The following is a 17,974-nucleotide window of genomic DNA, read 5'->3' as shown; positions in this document are numbered from 1 at the left end:
CTCTCCAGCCCTTAATTTCACCTAGTGGGAGAAGACATACTGCTTTCCCTCAAAACCAAATGCAAAACAGGAAGGAAGCCGCACCAACTCAAACCAAGAGCTTCAGGCCGTTTAGACTATGTGCAATGTGCAGGCCGGTGGTACACAGGTCAGCCCTAAACTGCGGGTTACTTGAGATAATGGGGGCTCCAGGTAGCCGCCGCGTCTTGTCCTATCTTGTTAGGACATTTCAGGGTCTTCCTACTCTCCCTTAGCTACCCTGAGGGAACTTGGGCAGAGCCTGGCCCACCACCTGCACTGTGAATGATCTGATCCCAATCCAAAATGGCGGCAGCACCATCCGTGGGGCAAGCGAGACCAGCAGGGTCAGCAGGTCATTGGGGTCAGCAGTTCAGGCCTCCACTTGGACCACGATAATCTTATGGGAGGCCACAGACATAGTGGCCCACCTCCTAGTTCTCAGAGCTGCTCAGTTCCTCTGGACCACAGTGGCCTCTGAAGGGAGCCAGTGCTGAGGAGAGAGAGCAGACTCTATTTGTCGAGTGTCAGAGGTCCTCGGTGACACAGCTCGACTCCTCAGCATGCCTAGCATCCGAGGGTCAGAGGGTGGCGGCGGCAGTGTGTGGTGTTCTTCAATCCGTACGATAGCCCACTTTGTTCCGGCAGGACGATGTAACCGTGAAAACGTCATTTGGAAAACACCATCGTTCACAAGAAGTTTGCAGACGTCCTCTCTGACTAATGCTTCTCGGTATTTGGCCTTGAAGTCACTATGGCGCTATGACCAGATTGTTTCTATAAATGTGAATAAGTAGACACAGATACTCAAGGTTTTAAATATCAGCAGTTTTAGGGTTGGCTATAATCAGTTTTGGATGTACAAGAGAGGGTAGGGCGGCCAGACCGGCACCAGAACTTCTCCTGGATGACCAGGGGTTGCTTCCCTGAGGAGTTAAAAACAAGGGCGGAATTTCTCTCCTGGCAGTATTCCGTCACTCAACACCAGCCCTATGGGAGCCCTAGTTCACGCTTCCTGACAGAACCCTCATTCTCCTGGATGTGGTCACAGACCACAGCCCAACCACAAGGCTCCCCCCAGGTTCTTCTTCATGGGGAAGACCTTGCTTTGCTCTCCTGTGTTTAACCTTCTAACACAGATGCCACCCATGGTAAGCAAATGAGGCCCACTGTTGCTTAATGTTTCCAGCTTGTATTAATGTTTTAAGGAGCAGATCAGGGGTGGGGGCATTGCTGGAGTGAAGCAGTCATGCACAGATGTGATATGGAGGTCCAGGAGCCCTTTCAATATTTAATGCAACCAAGAGCCTCTGGCAGCTGATCATCTCTTAATGGGGAGTGCCCTTTGGCAAGCTTGTTTCTGAGGGAGTCAAATGTCTGGTTTCCAAACAAGTTGTCACTCACTTGGCGAGTAAATGCCTCAAGCTGAAAGTGGCCCCCAGGCATCATTGGTCTTTGTTGGTCGAGTTCAGAAGGCCCCAGGTCAGTACCACTAGTCTTCGAAACCACTGTGGTTTCAGAGGGAGCATGGCATTGGTCTGTTCTTGCCTCCCTGTGAGCCTCCACTGAACACAGAATGCAGTCCATCAGGGAACTGGATGGTGGGGCTAAGAATTTTGAGAGACAAGCAGGGGGAGACCAAGTACTGCCCTGGTAGGTGAGCTAAGTTCACACCAGAGAGATCTTAGGACAGATGCCAAGGATCAGAATTGGTCCAGGACTGGCTGGCGGCTGGCATTTCTGAGAACGGCGGCTGCGGAGAAGAGTGAATGTGAACCAAGAGGGTGGCACCGCGCTTCGGGAGAAGCCAACTGACTGGAGCGGCTGATGGCTTCACTTTTCCCAGTGCGGGAAGTGGGCTGTGCATGCCTCACTCACTGTTGTCAGGGACAACGATGGTGTGTGTGTGTGTGTGTGTGTGTGTGTGTGTGTGTGCATTCGTGCAAGGCAAGCAAGAACGAATTAAAGCCTAGGCTGTCGGCACGAAGAGGAGTTGTAGAACAGTGCTTTCGGTCACTAGTTTATATTTGCACTTGACCAGAAACATCTTAAATTTCACCACATCTTAGTCTCCGAATGGAGAGAAGGAACTTGTTAAGTCACACAGAACTTCTCACAATTTACAGTGACGAATGACTACAAACTATCTCCCGTGAATTTCTTAGGCAAGAAGTAAATTTTGGAGGCTGGAGAGATGACTGAACTGTTAGGAGCATTTATTGCTCTTGCAAAGGACTTGGGTGTGGTTCCCAGTACCCAAAGGGCAGCTCACAACCGTCTGTGAATCCAGAGCCAGGGGATCTGACGCCCTCCTCTGGCTCCCACGGGCACTGCATGCACACGGTGAGAAGGCGTGTGTGGAACCAAAACATCCACTATGCATATAGTGTAAATAAATAAATCTTTAAAGAATAAATTGTGTAGTTGTGATGATGCTGTCGTGATTTAAAACGGTAAAATCATGAATTCTTATTCAAAAGAGCTTTGCTTTTATTATTTTCTTCAGAGTTTCATTCATTCTTTTTTAAAAAAATAATTTTCAAGTTGATAGAGTTGGGGGGTTCAACTCAAGAACATAGTTGCAGTTTTTATTTTGATCAGATACTCTGTGTTAATCGCTATCAAAATCATGAGGGACTCTGCCTTTCTTGATGGATTTCAAAAATAGAACGCATTGTTCTCAGCTCGCCTCTTTTATCTTGTCCTTGGGCCTCAGATGTCGTCTCTTAGCTCTGTTGGTCTAGCCATGTTGAAGTGATTTACAGTCTTCATCGAAAGTTCTTTTTATGATTCATGGTTTCATTGCCTTCTTCGGACTCTCTCTTTTGCTCCAGCCTTAGAAGGAGTGGAGACCTGGGGACCAGGTTCCAATCACTACTCCCATAATTTTGAAGCAATCAATTTTCCTAGATTTTCTTTCTGATGGAATCCACCCAATCCTGTAGCAAGAGCAGCTCCACGATGTGTGGTCACACACATCTGTTCCGAGAACAGGGTTTCTGGGGCATCTTAGAGAGAGCCCCTACCTGCAGACCCAGGGTCTTAAGTTAAGAATCTCATTAATTAAACCTTTTAAAAATATGCACTTTAGTTGCATGTGTATATCTGCACACATGCACACAGACACATGAGCGTTCACAGAGGTCAGAGACCTCTTGATCTGTAATTTCAGGCTAGAACTGAACTTGAGTCCTCTGCAGGAGCAATATTAGTTATTAACCTTTGAGCCATCTCTCCACCCGACCCAATACTTATCACCCCACCCCCAGCATCAAACGACAAATAAAAGTGACTTTCCCTGCATCTGGACTAAGGCTTTGTTTTAAGGAATTGTGCTTGGGACAGAGAGTAGTGAATACTAATCCCTCTTAAAGAACATACTGTGAATCTTTGTCCAGAAGCAGCAGCACTTGTAAAAGCCCACTTTTTGCCCACCAACAACCCCATCAACTAACTTTACTAGTGATGTTCCTTTAGGAAAGTATGATGCCTTAGCAGTCGGCAGCATCTGATGTGTTTGCACAGCTACACTAAGGGCACTGAACAGCCAAGGAGTTACAGAAGGGAGGCTTCCTTAAAAAAAGGATACGTGAATCCACCTTAAAAAAAACAAAACAAAAATAAAAACAAACAAACAAACAAACAAAAAAAAACCACCTCGGCTACAGGGAGATCAGACCTTGCAAAAAGTATGAATAAGTTTTCCCTGGGCGAGCATCCATGACTCAGCTCTCTGACTGTACATAGAACATGTGTTTGGCCATCAAGAAAACCATCAGAACAAAGTGAAATTGGTTTGTATCTGGCTCTGGGCAAGCAAACCAGTATCTTCTCCAGAGAGTGGCTGTCCTGTCGGATACTTTGGGATAATTGAATGGAGATTCTTTGCAGAGGGTGAGAAGCCATCTGGGAATGGATGATTAGCAATGCAAAGTGGTGGTTTGTAGTTACAGAACTGTAGCAAATTGGAGTATCCGAGGGCTACCCTAACCCAATGCATTTAACCAGACAGAGCACCAGGAACAGCCCAGGGTGGTTGCTAGTAAGTAACGCATCAGGAACTAGAAACAGTTACTAAATCACTGGTCTCAGGGTTCCTCTCTCCATTTGTTCTACCCGCCTGCCCACAGGGAAGGGCGCTCAGCCTGCCCCACCCTGACTCTTGGAGCATCTCTCAGCATCCCTGGCTAGTGGGCAACCAGAGGCAGAAATTCAGACTCCCAGTGCCATACTTGAAAACTATATTCAGTCTTGCAAACATTTAAGCAAGGATGTGAGGGCAGGGCGCCAAGCAGTACAGTTCAGAACAAATGGCTCCCTGTACTCTGCAGTGAGAAGACTGTAGTTCTGTATGTCCCGAAAGCCGTGGAGTGATTACAACGGAAATATGACAGTCATTTGCTGCCACGGTGACTGTTTCTTTTGTGGGTCTCTTCTTGTGGCATGCCTGAAAATTCTGAGGAAAGAGCTGCAAAGGGCTGCGCAGGGTTGTTCTAAGTGGGCCAAGAAGATTGGTGGCTCCTGCATGAACTCTTGTTAGAATATCCCATTACTCATACGTTTGAAAGCAGGAGAAAGCATTCTCTACATAACATATGCGGAATCCCCACAGAGAACCTGGAAAGAAATAAAGACAAAAGGGGGAAAATATCTGACCCGAAGAACTCAAGCAGAAAAGAAATGTCGTGATCAGGAGATGTGGCGTAGCCTTGAAGTCACTGGCAGCTGGGGAATGTGGGAGTCCCGTGTGTTGGTTCTTTCTCATAATTTAGAGAAACTAGGACACAGACCAGTGTTACTGCTGGTCAGCATTGTCCATGTTGGAGATCAAAGTCTCCTCTGATCACAAATCGGTGGTGGATACAGTATGGCATTGTGGGTACTCGAGAAAAAAACAAACAAAAAAAATGTGGAAGAGCTCTCAAAATCAGCACACCCCAAAGTTTATAGACAGCCAGCTCTAGAAGGCCACAAATACACGTTGATTTGCTCCAGTAACCAGGAAAGTTAAATCTCTACCCATTTGTTGAACCTCTCAGATGCTTGAACACGCTCTGTGATTTCAATGTCCAAGAAAGGGCAAGCTACAGGCTGGCGGGGTAGGACCCGAGGACCCTGAGGCTGCTCTTACTGCTTGGGGCTGGTGTGCAAAGTCTGACACTTCGGTTCATGCTTCAACACGCGCTGATCACAACCTGGATTATAACTTGAGTATTTCCACAGAACAAATGACTGTATCTTTTCCCCCACTAACCCCCCCCCCATCTAGTTCCAGGCTTTGCTGGCTCCTCTACCATGCAGTTGGTGCTTTTGCCTTTCAGGATTTCCGAGAAGCACATTTATAAATGGCTCTTACAGAAAGACCTGCAGAAGAAGTAACTGAAAGACAGGTGCCCGTCTCCAGCCCTGAGCCTTCCCGGAAATATTAGCAGACACTTGACCTTCCTGTTTGAGATTCTCCCCTTCAGATGCCTTAACACACTTAGCACAGCCACAAGACAAAGCTACAGATTGTGACTTGTCACTCTGAACGGTTCACTGTAACCCCTGGAGGATCTGTTTTTTATGGTAATGAGACATAAGGACAGACACACAAGGGAGGCTGGGGTACTCTTGGCACTTGCTAAGGCAAACTAATCAGGTAGGAGTGCTTTTTTTGATGAAAAGAAAGAAAAGTTGCAGTTGGTAAGACAAGAGTAAGATCTGGGATGGTTAACCCCTTTGACCTCCCGTCTAAGCACTGTCCTATGTAGAGCTGTATTTAGGGCCTCATGAGGCCCAGCACATTTATGCTGTGTGAATGAGAAAGGCCAGGGGAGACAGCCAGGCCTTAGAGTTGTCTGCCCCATGTGTCAAGGCTAACCAGCGGTGCAGTCTCACGTGTGTTCGATGGGGAAAGGGCAGACGTCCGTAAACCGTGGAAAGCTTTCAAAATGTGTTCTGAGGGAAGACCACGCACGGAGGAGGCAGGACTGCTGCACGACATGAGGAGCTACTGGAAAATGCGTGTGCCAGGGTTCTCTGACCTTTCTGGACTATGGCTAGGGGAGGATGGGTATCAGGCTTGGGAAGCATCAGAACCAGTCTTCACTCTGCTGTGGCTAAGGCCACCAGGTCCTGGGACGTCATTTACCCTCAGGCCACGAGTCCTTCCGAGCACTGGGAAATGTTGGGCCTTCCATGAACTTCAGCGGTTACTCATTGTCTGAGCGGTCGGTCAGCTGAGGACTCACAGTCAGGCTACACCACACTGCACTGTACTTCCTCCTGGTTGGGCAGGATTTGTGCCCCCATGGTTTATGGCCCTAGGAGGAAATGACAGCAGACCCATGGGCAGGTTCATCTCCTTTGTATAGAAAGTCACAAACCCATACTGAGAATGGAAGCTGGGCGGTGCCTCTAGGAGCTGTCCATCTTGAACCATGTCTAATTCAGGCCCTTGAGTGTCCCTGCCCATGGCCTCAGTAGTGCCAGGGTGGCTGTCAGTCAAGTTTCTGTGGTTGCACAGATGCTATCTCCAGGTGACACTGGGCTTCTGTTTTTACTAAAATGGGTGTTTTTCTTTGAAAAGTAAATTTATCCATGAGTCGCATCACCCTATCATAGATGAGACTCTAAAGTCTCGATACAAAACCTCAGTTGTTTGTCAGTAAAATGGGAATACTAACTTCCATCCTGGGCACCGCTAGGCTGGGATGAAGAACCCTTTGCTTGTTACCTTGGTCAAAATTATCACATTGATTAGTGGATGAATGGATGGGTTGATTCTCCCACCGAAAAGTGCACAAGGGCTTTCTTAAATCCAAAATGGACATCAACTTAATGCCCTCTGCTCTCCTCTGGCTTCGAGAAGAGGAGAACTGCAAATGACATTTATAACATTGTCTCCACCATTCTCTACCCTCCGACTCCATTACCTCGGCGCCCCTTGAGGGAGCCACCTCCCCGTGGCCACCCTCCACACTGGTTCCAGATGACTGACCATCCTATTGATGCCTCCCCTGACAGGTTGGTGGCCACACAATGTTGCCCATCCGATGGATGCCTCCAGAGAGCATCATGTACAGGAAATTCACCACCGAGAGTGACGTCTGGAGCCTGGGAGTTGTGTTGTGGGAGATCTTCACCTACGGCAAGCAGCCCTGGTATCAGCTATCAAACAACGAGGTGGGCAGTTGTCTGGGAGAGATCCCACCCTGCATGCATACACACACACACACACACACACACAGAGAGAGAGAGAGAGAGAGAGAGAGAGAGAGAGAGAGAGAGAGAGAGAGCTGGGAACCAGGACATGGCCACTTGTGGCTTTGTTTGACTCAACAGCTTCCCCAGAGACTGACTGGAGAAAGAGAGTCACTACCTTTTCTGACCCAGCCTCGCCCCTTCTAAGGACAGGGCCGAGGGATGATTTTACATTGCTCACTGTCCAACAAATCAAGGGCAGCCTCAGTGGCCCGTGCTCCTCAGTCTGGCCGGAGTTCCTGCACTGTTCCAGAGAAGTCGCCACGCCCTTCCCCTTTGCAGATTCTGCCAGAACCCTAACCACTAAATGAAAAAAATCTCAAGCAATCTGTTTGCCTATTCTGATTCCTTTTCGAAATATCATAACCCATTGAAATTCTGAGAACCACACACAACCCCAGACCAAATTTAGAACACTCAAATTCCTAATACCCAACGATAATGTCCGATCCCCCAAGCCACCCTGGTATCTTCTTTCATGTGGGTCATCTCCAGCCTACAGCAACAGTACACTATGGGAATAGCAAGCACGCAGTGGGTCATCTCCAGCCTACAGCAACAGTACACTATGGGAATAGCAAGCACACAGTGGGTCATCTCCAGCCCACAGCAACAGTACACATTAGGAATAGCAAGCACACAGTGGGTCATCTCCAGCTTACAGCAACAGTACACTATGGGAATAGCGAGCACACGCAGTGGGTCATCTCCAGCTTACAGCAACAGTACACATTAGGAAGAGCAAGCACACAGTGGGTCATCTCCAGCCTACAGCAACAGTACACATTGGGGATAGCAAGCACACAGTGGGTCATCTCCAGCTTACGGCAACAGTACACATTGGGGATAGCAAGCACGCAGTGTGTTTAGGGAGTAATGACAAGAGGAACATCTGCATGTGCCCAGTATGGGTGTCGTTCTCCTCACGGATTCCCAGTCTGCTGCTGTTTGGGTGCACGTCTGGAGCCCGTGGATACCGAGAGACGGCAGCACGTCTGTGTGACGTGTAGCACTTCTGTCAGGTGTCTCCAGTCTCTCTCACATCCATGCGTTTTTAAACCCAGCCCTGATAACCAGTGATCCTAATCACTTCTGCTGTCAGGGTGTCCCTGTCAGTCCTCACTTCACACAAAACTCAGGCTCTACCCTTACTCAGTAAAACCCAGAATTTCTGTGTGGAATTCAGGTGACCCTTTGTGAATAAATTGTGCCTATACCAGTTTTGTGAAATCATAGTGGCTCTCCTCCTTGTGAGAAAACAGCGAGAGGGCTTCCTCTGAGGCTGAGGCAAGAGGGTCATGAGTTCAAGGCCAACATGGGCTACATAGCAAGACCACACCTACAAACGAAAGCCTTTTCTGTTGGTAAAGGGTTAAGAAGATACACATGCTAATTGTCCTGACCTAATCAGCACACACCAGTGTCCCTGTAAGCACAGATTATCCAGAGATAAGCGTTGTGATCAGGCTTGACTTTCAAAGAGTGAAAGAAAGGAGAGGCCCTTCCTGACTCCTCCCTTCTGCACTGGCCTTCCTACCTGCTTGGCTCTGGTCCTGCTAATCCTGCCCCTGGTCTCCCTCCAGGTGATAGAATGCATCACCCAGGGCAGAGTCCTTCAGCGGCCTCGCACGTGTCCCCAGGAGGTGTACGAGCTGATGCTGGGATGCTGGCAGCGGGAACCACACACAAGGAAGAACATCAAGAACATCCACACACTCCTTCAGAACTTGGCGAAGGCGTCGCCCGTCTACCTGGACATCCTAGGCTAGACTCCCTCTTCTCCCAGACGGCCCTTCCCAAGGCACCCCTCAGACCTCTTAACTGCCGCTGATGTCACCACCTTGCTGTCCTTCGCTCTGACAGTGTTAACAAGACAAGGAGCGGCTCTCCGGGGTGAGGCAGTGCGCACTTCCCCATCCACAGACAGTATCGACTCGCTTCTGGCTTTGTCGCTTTCTCTCCCTTTGGTTTGTTTCTTTCTTTTGCCCATTCTCCATTTATTTATTTATTTATTTATTTATTTATTTATTTATTTATCTATCTATCTATCTATCTATCTATCTATTTATTTATTTATTGGTCTTCACTGCTTCATGGTCCTCGGCCTCTCTCCTTGACCGATCTGGCTTCTGTACTCCTATTCACTGTACATAGACAAAGGCCTTAACAAACCTGATTTGTTATATCAGCAGACACTCCAGTTTGCCCACCACAACTAACAATGCCTTGTTGTATTCCTGCCTTTGATGTGGATGAAAAAAAGGGAAAAAAAAATAATCAAACATCTGACTTAAACCGTCACTTCCGATGTACAGACACGGGGCGTTTCTATGGATTCACTTCTATCTATCTATTTATTTATTTATCTATTTATTTATTTCTCTTCTTTGTTGTTTTCCGGTGGTTTTAGCCTGTGTATGAGAAGGGAAAGTCATGTACAGTCTGGGAAAACTTTATCTGTGGGAAATGGAAACCAGAAAGGGAAAGAAGCTTTACCATAAAGCACAGCAGGAGTGAGACACAGAAAAGCCATTGGATCAGCCAGAGTCCGTCCTGCATAGGAAAACCCAGCAGCCATCAGGCTGGAGGATCATGTTCGGCACTGACCCCCGAGGACCTTTCTGAGGAGGACACAGAATGTTAAACTCTGCATCATGGACACAGTTTCCGATCACAGATACTGGCCTTCAATGGAAAAAAAAAAAAACCCAGATAGTTCTTGTGAGACCTGGACAGCACGTCCAACATCCAGACATTGTGGTCGGGCACAGTGACAGAGTTGATGCATTTCTCACGGGTTATTCTACAGAGCTTTTGTCAAGTCCAATGGAAGGAGGTAGATTCTTGTTCAGATATGATTTCGGGAAAAACCGAGTCCTTGACAAAGACAGGAGACACCCTCAGTTGGGAGGCAAGTTTCTCTTACCTTGGACTTTCTCACACAGCAATTCTCACCCCCACCCCCTCCACTCTCACCTGTCTTGTAACTGTGCAAACAAAAGTGTGCATGGTCTTTGTCAGTTGATACCTTTGTGCACCTCTGTGCAGAAACTGCTGTCTGTCCCGGCTGTGGTACCCGATCAGTGGGGTAGATCCACGAAAGGTCTCATTTTAGGCCGCTTTGGGAAGGTAACCAGATCGGTAGCTGGAAGCACTCTCCAGTAGGTGGCGAAGGGTGAGTGGGTCTGCTGAAGCCTGCATATCTTCACCCACCTCAAACCCACCGGGCTGCACAGGGGACAGGCACAGGCCACCCCTGAGGGACAGGGAAGCTCTCTTGGGATACCACCTGAGTTTACATTCAGTGTGCTCAGGTCAAGTCTCTCGCTCGGGGCTCTGTTTCGGGGAGAATGGTTTCATTCCAACGCACTCATTATCAGGATTCTGTTTTCTTAACTATACTCCATTAAAAAGGTTTTTTTTACAAAAAAGAAAAAAAAAAACGTAAGCCTTGACACACTATATGGCTCCTGGGAGGCTGTGCCCAGACTGAGCCTGGAGATTTGCGTCTGTGCACGGTCCTTGGTTTTCCTAAAAGGGGGAGGTAAATTTACATAGAAATGTACAGTTATCTGGGTAGTCATTCAGACCGAGGGAGACCAGCGTTTCCATTTCTCTGTCCCCTCTATGAGGGGAAGTTCGATAAACTTGACACCTTTATAAACGCGAGCCAGATCAGAAGGGAGCGACTCAACATCCACCTTAGGACATTTTATTTGATGTTTATTTCAGAAGGTGCAAGAGCTCTGCGTGGTTTTCATTTGTGCCCGTTGATTTCTGGAGCACTGTGTCTTCTAGTAGAAACTTTGAGAGCCGGTTCTCACAATAAACCTTTAAAAACTGTGCGAATTCACCGAGAGCAGACGGCGACCCAGGAGGCCCACTTGAGTGGGCAGTCGCACAAGGCGATGCCATGGTCCTTGCTGTTGCGCTGGCCCATGAGAGACGGGAGCTATTGGTCCACTTGACCCACTCAAACCAACCCCTCCAGAATACGTACAATAATAAACGAAAGCCATATCTCTGATATATACCGCCAGGTATTTGTCACTAAAGGACCCATGGTTCTGTCAGACGACACCGTGGAGCCGTGAGGCGGCAGGAAGGCAAGGGCACATTCGTACACGCTCCTCCGGTTCCCACCAGCCATGATCTGTGAACTTGCTGCCCTGGGAGAAAAAGCTGCAAGAGACTTAACAGAGAGCAAAGGAGGTAGCTTTGTAAGAGGCCAAGGTGAGAGAGGCCACGCAGGTTTACGGCAAAGGTCTGTACCGGGGACGTGGGAGCATTCCATTCCAGTTTTGTATTTTCCTCGGCAAGCAAAAGAGAGCAGAGAGAGGGAGGGGGGGAGAGAGGGAAAGAAAGGAGGAGGAGGAGGAGGAAGAGGAGGAGGAGGTGGAGAGAGAGAGAGAGAGAGAGAGAGAGAGAGAGAGAGAGAGAGATTCCTTATGATTTTCAGCAAGTCCATGAAGGTCTCAAAATGAAAGTGTCTATGCAAGTGCAAATTTTTACAGTTATTTATACTAATTATTAGTTATCAATTATTCTTATTATCACCAGTCTCTCTGTTGTCTCAAAAATATGTGCCGATCTCAGAGTGTTAAAGAGTATTCGATGGCTTTTGAAGTAGTCGGGTGAGCCAAGGACACCTTAAAAGAATTTTCATTATTCATCTACTATCTCCTTTCTTGTGGTATTTTAAGTTTTAGAAAAGAAGCATTCTCGTTCTAAAACATATCCCTCTCCATATAGGACAAAAAAAATGGTGTTAGCAAACCAAAACCTCCCCTGGTCCCTGTCTTGACATCCAATCCATGTCTCAACTGCTTGATGATTTCCGAGTGCTTTTTGCATATGTTGTCAAATTATTCTTTTTTTTTTCTTTTTTTGGCAAGGGAATAGAGACTCAGGTCAGAGGACAAACGTGGGCTTCACCCAAGTCTGCCCACCAGATATGCTAACATACAAACAAGACCCCCGGGAAAGAAACACACTAGCAGCATATCTGTGAAACAGGGTGGGAGAGGGCACACAGATGAGACGTTACGTCATGAGCTTCTGCTCCTGGCTTCCGCTGACTCCCAATGTCACATTCAGCCTCATTTAGGAAAAAACGCTTCAAACACTGCTCTCCAGGGTTCTGTCAGAACTCATGCACGCGTGCTTACACCAGCCCCGCTTGTGGTGATTTTATGTACTTATATACATATATATATTACACATAATATATGTTATAAACACTTGATTTATACATATACAAATGCACACATGTAGTGTGTTTGTGTGTTTATGTATAAACGTATAGGAACATGGTAATAGAATAATTATAAGTAGGGTGCAATATGAATAATTTGCTTAATATTTGCTAAGTAACCAAAACTTTCCAACGTCATGTGGCCGTTCCTATTTCCATGCTCGATGTGGGTAAGGACCACATGTTCGACTCTGTGCAGTCCTGGGATGGAAGGTGGGTTGAAAGTCACACATCCCCTGAAACAACTGACCGAAAGCCATCCTCTCCTTTGAGTCTGTTCTCTGGCTCTTTACAAAGGGAAAATACCGACCAACAGTCTCCTCGTGTCCACGTCCTGGGAAGAAGGAGTGGGTTTCGTCTTCTTGCACGTTTGGATTATGCTCCCCTTTCCTGGCTCTCGGAGACTGAGCATTTTAGACACAAACTACAGGGCTGTAGGGAGACCAGTGTCTTCAAGGCAGATGGCAAAGCATCCAAGAATCTATAGCGAGACGGGCAGCTCAAAGCCACCCCTCATCCACGTGGCGAGCAAGAGACGCGGCGTGCAGTGCTGCCCCTCTTATGGACCCGGCAGTGGGGTCCTCGGTCAAGGGCAGACTTTCTCTAAGGCTCTCCTTTTGCCAATAGCACTGCCAGCATTACCTGGCATTGAGTTGCGTCTTATTTCTAAAACGGAGGCGCAGACTCGTGTGCTCTCATGGCTCCGCCCCCAAATCCCTCATCCACTATTAGAGGGCTTCAGTTTCCATGACCTTCCTTCATGCGGCCCTGGATCGTGGCTAAAGGAAATCTCAAGAGAGGAATGGCTAATTGCCCCAAATCCCCAGGTGTCCAAGTTCGCAGTGAAGGCCAGTTCTTCCCAATGTATAGCCGGAATGTAGAGGACTCAGGTCGTGACCGTTCATACACGGATATCAGATGTTATCTGTAAAGAACTGGGGTGGGAGGGACTCATAGTTGAACCAAGAGTAGTGCAGGAAGGCGTGACTGTTGTCAGGGCTGGAATTCATCACTGCTGCTAAAGTCCAGGGTTCTTGACTCTTCCTTAGCTGTTAGGTCTCTCCCCTCTTTCCCTTAGGGCGTTATATTCATTTACGTATTTATTGATTTAGCAACTTACGTTCTGTTCATCACAAACGCAAAGCAAAAAAAAAAATCTCTTTTTACATAAACGTCCATGTGTCGCAAGTGAAACACTGTGAATCTCACAACCACCTCCAAGCAATTACGCTGCCATCTTGACGTGCGTCTCAGGAGCTGGGATGGGAAAAGAGGAGGATGTCATTTTGCAGCCTACGCATTCTGGGCCAGGTCCGTGTTTTTTTTTTTTTTTTTTTTCTTTCCTTTGGTCTGTGAGTTAAGAAAACGATCCGAGTGGAGGTTGACAGGATGTCCGGCAAGCTCGGCGAAGTGGCACAAACTCCTTGTAGCGATCGGTTTGAGCAGGAAGGAAAACCGTGGGAGAAGGAGAAGGAGAAGGGAAGTTTGACGGGGGGGAGGGTGGGGGCTCTATCTTACGGCCTGTGTAACTTACCGTTGCTTCAAATGTATACAACGGCTGGAAGTGTTTTCAACACAAGGTATCTGAGCTGTTAAACGTGAGTCTTAAACATGTACTCCCTTAAGGAATGGACCTATGGAAACGTTGCTCCCCGAATTCCCTACGAATCTGCCTAGAGATGTGAATGCCTACATTCGCTTAAGCATCAGACCGATGCTTGTATATACCGGGGCCATACACACTCATTTCAACGTCTCTCTGCAGATGTATTTCCCCTTCATCGGTGACCTGGTATTTAGAATTCTGTCTTTTCAGTTGATTTAGTCCCCTTTAAATGTGGTGTCTCTGTGCCGATGATTAAACCGGTTCTTACTTGTTTTTATTTTGCGATCTGTTTTGAAGTCCAGTGCTTTACTGAGACTTAATTGCATCTTGGCTGATTTCAAAGTGACACCTGAATACAGTGTTTTTTAAAAAAAAAGTTCGTTTGTAAATCATGTGACCTGTTTGTAAATCATGTGACCAGCTTCTCTCAACCTGACATGGGATGTCTCTTGTACTACAGCGTATTTAATAAAAAAAAAAAAAAAGAAAGAAAGAAAAAGAAAAGAAAGAAAGAAAGATGTCTTACAATAAATAACATCCTCCACCAAGGGGCTAGAAGTGCAATGCTTACTTTGTAAAGCTGTGTAGACTGCCTGCCAGGCAGGGCCTCCTGTTTAAATGCATGCGTCTTCAGATAAGGACACAGGCAGGGCTACCTGCTGTGTTCGCTGATGGACAGAAGGCTATGAGAGCAAGTGGCCCCTGAGAGGGAGGTGCTGTCTGCCCTCGGAGATCTGAACTCTGGATTTACCCTGTACTGTTGCACTCACACCCTGACGTCATATAGAATCGCCACCTCCACTGTCCACTACAGCATCCTGCAGCCGCATGGAGCTAGCTGGTCTTCGACTGTGGCCAGTGGGAATGTAGAATAGAACATGAAATTGTATTTAGTTTCAATTAATTTACACTTACATAGCGTGGTAGGCTACTGTCAACTATGCTGACCTAAACAGAGAGGACAAACCTATAGTTTCTGAAAGAGTGGATGCGGATGGTCTTCTGAGTGTGTTGTAGCATCCCTGAGTGTTGGGGTATCCCTGGGAAACCCAGAGTGGGAAACATTTCTTGGGGCTTCACAGCCACATTTCCAGTGTCTGGCCTCTTCCTGTTGACACTCTGGTAGGCTTAAGAAGTGTTCAAATGGCTCTCCTGGCATAGACCGGTTTGGATGCAAACTTAACACCCTTATATGTCTTGTGTACCTCCTCTCGGTGATGAGGATGTCTGTTCCCTTAGGTTAACAAACTATGACCAAATTAAGATGGGGTAGAGACTTGGCAAGCTCAGAGCCGCGTGGGGTTCAAACTTTCAAACAGGATTATACATCCCACTCAAGGAAAATGAATCCAAGAAGAAAATGTATTCCCTAATACCTTGACCAGCTGTAACTCTATGTAGAAGTTCTAAGTGCGCTCTACCATATCTCCTATCCCTCATTGCTACCATTACAACCATACCAATGGGAGCCTGAAACGTGAAGTCATGTGTTCTAGAACATTCACTTGTCTGTCTGTCTGTCCCATCTAGCCTTTCTTCTCCCAGATAACCTAGGATGCCTAACTTCTTCAACACTGACGTTACTGCCGAAGTGCTCTTAGTTACTGTATTAAAACAGGCACGCTGGTCTTCAGCAGGAGTTACCTACTGGAAAGGAAGGTCTTTGTGTACAGGGTGACGAGTATGTTTTAGTTTCTCATGGCTGCCATAACAAACCACAACCAATAAGCCACTTTAGGATAGCACAATTTATTTGCTCAAAGCATTAGGGGCCAGGAGTTTGCAAGTTGAAAAGGTTGGCAAGAACATACTCCCTGCAAAGGTCCATGGGCGAGCCTGCTCCTTACCATTCCAGAATTGGTTGCTTCTGATGCTCCCTGGGCACTTCATAGCAATTTCTGCCTCCCTGGATACATGTATCTTCCTGTTCATGTATCTGCTTTGCTGGGTTCTAATTCCGTAAGCACATATTCGACCCACTGTTCTGACCAATGTGGGTGTGTCAGTCAACTTTCTGACACTGTGACAAAGTATCTGAGATAATTAACATACAAAGTATCTGAAATAATTGACATACAAAGTATCTGAGATAATTGACAAGCAAAAGGGGAGTTATTGGCCCCATGGTTTCAGTCCATGGTCCCATGGCTGGCGCTGGTGCTTTGATCTGGTAGTGGCAGGGAAATGTGGCAAAAGAATTCTATGTGCCTCAAGGTAGCCAAAAGGAAAAAGGGAAAGAAAGGGAGACAGAGACTGACAGCAGAAAGAAAGGAAGAGGAGAAGGGGGAGGAGGGGAGACAGCAGCCATTTATTTTGATATCTCTTTCCTGGGGACACCCTACCTCCACTGAACATAACCTCCTTACACCTGCCCTCAGTCCATAATGCTTAGGTTACCCATAGAATCATGGACCAGAAACCAAGTCTTCAACACACAGCACTTGATAGCCAGCTCACACCATGCTTCTACCCATCCAGCACTAAGCACTTAAAACTATGCAAGAAGGTAAGTTGTAAGAACAATGTGCTTACAGAATTGCACCAGAAAGATTCATATACTAACTCCTTACATTCTCAGAGCTCCAGACAATAGACAAAAATATAGTGGCTGGCTCGGATAAGGAGAACGTTTGGCCAGGGTCAGAGCCAGCAGTGTTAACTGAGAGCTCAGGATATGGGTTTCTGGGTCCTCAAAGACTGGAGAGAAATAGTTTAATGGCCCAAGACTGTAGGAATAGGGTTATTAGCAGGTGGATGAAGCCAAGGAGACTAGAAAATTTTGGGGAAGTTGTGCTCTCCAAAGACCCTGTGTCTGTAGTTGTTCATCCATCACTTTGGTGAAGGATGAGACTATTGATGAAGGGAACTATACAGCACTGGGTTCTGGAGCAAGAGGCAGAGTGATGTTACAGTTGGGGTACACAGACAGCTTTTTCTATGAGATCTCCAGTTGACTGTTTCCCATTTCTAAAACTCTGTGTGGTCCAAGGTTATTACTTCCCGCCCCCTACTGGGTGAAGAAGGGTCACAGTGAAAGCAAGGTTCAGGCTGGGGATTTAGCTCAGTGGTAGAGCACTTACCTAGGAAGTGCAAGGCCCTGGGTTCGGTCCCAAGCTCCGAAAAAAAAGAACCAAAAAAAAAAAAAAAAAAAAGAAAGCAAGGTTCAGAGAAAATTCCTTCAAATGAGTATGATTTATTACCCAGATTATGCCCCCTCAGTAGACCAGGAACGTTCTCTCCTTGACCTTATGTAGAAGGCAAAGTCAAAACCAGAAGTGACGGTGTGCTTCTCTGAGGACCAGCCCTGGCTCTACTCACACCAGCTGGTGGCAGAGAAGAATAGAGGACCCAGGGACCTTCCATCACTGAGAGCCACGGTGTGGGCTCTAGAGAGTTGGGCTTGCCCCAGCCTGCTATCTCCCCCATGTAAAAATACTGGTGTTCATATAGAAGATCTATTTCTGATCTCCATGAAACCCCAGAACAAGGGAAAGCAGAAACAACAACAACCCAATGACCTTTACACAAACAGACCTCCTTGTATTGATTTCCTTAGAAATTAAACACATAACCCCAACCTTCATTTCTTACAGTTTTCTTATGCTGCTCTCTGCTAGGGGACAGGATAGGTTTGCCATGTACACAGGTCATACCTACATGCTGACAAATATCTCCTGTAGCTATGAGCCTCTGGCTGTCTACCCCAGCACACAAAATGTCACTTCATTTGAGTCAGGGTCCATCTGATTCTAACCCTAAAAGTCACCGTGGTGCCTTCTCTCCCTGGGGTAAGCAATGTCTCTGAAGAACCACTGAAGCAAAGGGCTGTGGGAAGGAACTTTGACTGACTG

The 17,974-nt window shown here is 47.0% G+C and overlaps 1 protein-coding gene across 2 annotated transcripts in view; it reads left to right on the top strand.

Annotated features, from left to right (window-relative positions):
* The window catches only part of Ntrk2 (neurotrophic receptor tyrosine kinase 2), a 314,011-nt gene extending 299,333 nt beyond the window's left edge, over window positions 1–14,678 (top strand). The window contains exons 17-18 of one of the 2 annotated variants that reach the window (XM_087589797.1): window positions 7,027–7,185; window positions 8,847–14,678. In XM_087589797.1, coding sequence (XP_087445923.1) covers window positions 7,027–7,185; window positions 8,847–9,032 — 345 coding nt within the window. In that variant the 3' untranslated portion in view covers window positions 9,033–14,678. 2 annotated transcript variants of the gene reach the window in all.
* Window positions 14,679–17,974: the final 3,296 nt, after the last annotated feature.

This window comes from Rattus norvegicus, chromosome 17 (genome assembly GCF_021556685.1).
Source record: "Rattus norvegicus strain SHRSP/BbbUtx chromosome 17, alternate assembly SHRSP_T2T, whole genome shotgun sequence".
Classification (NCBI taxonomy): domain Eukaryota; kingdom Metazoa; phylum Chordata; class Mammalia; order Rodentia; family Muridae; genus Rattus; species Rattus norvegicus.
The sequence above is the reverse complement of the archived record's forward strand: the minus strand, read 5'-3'. Positions and strand labels throughout refer to the sequence as shown.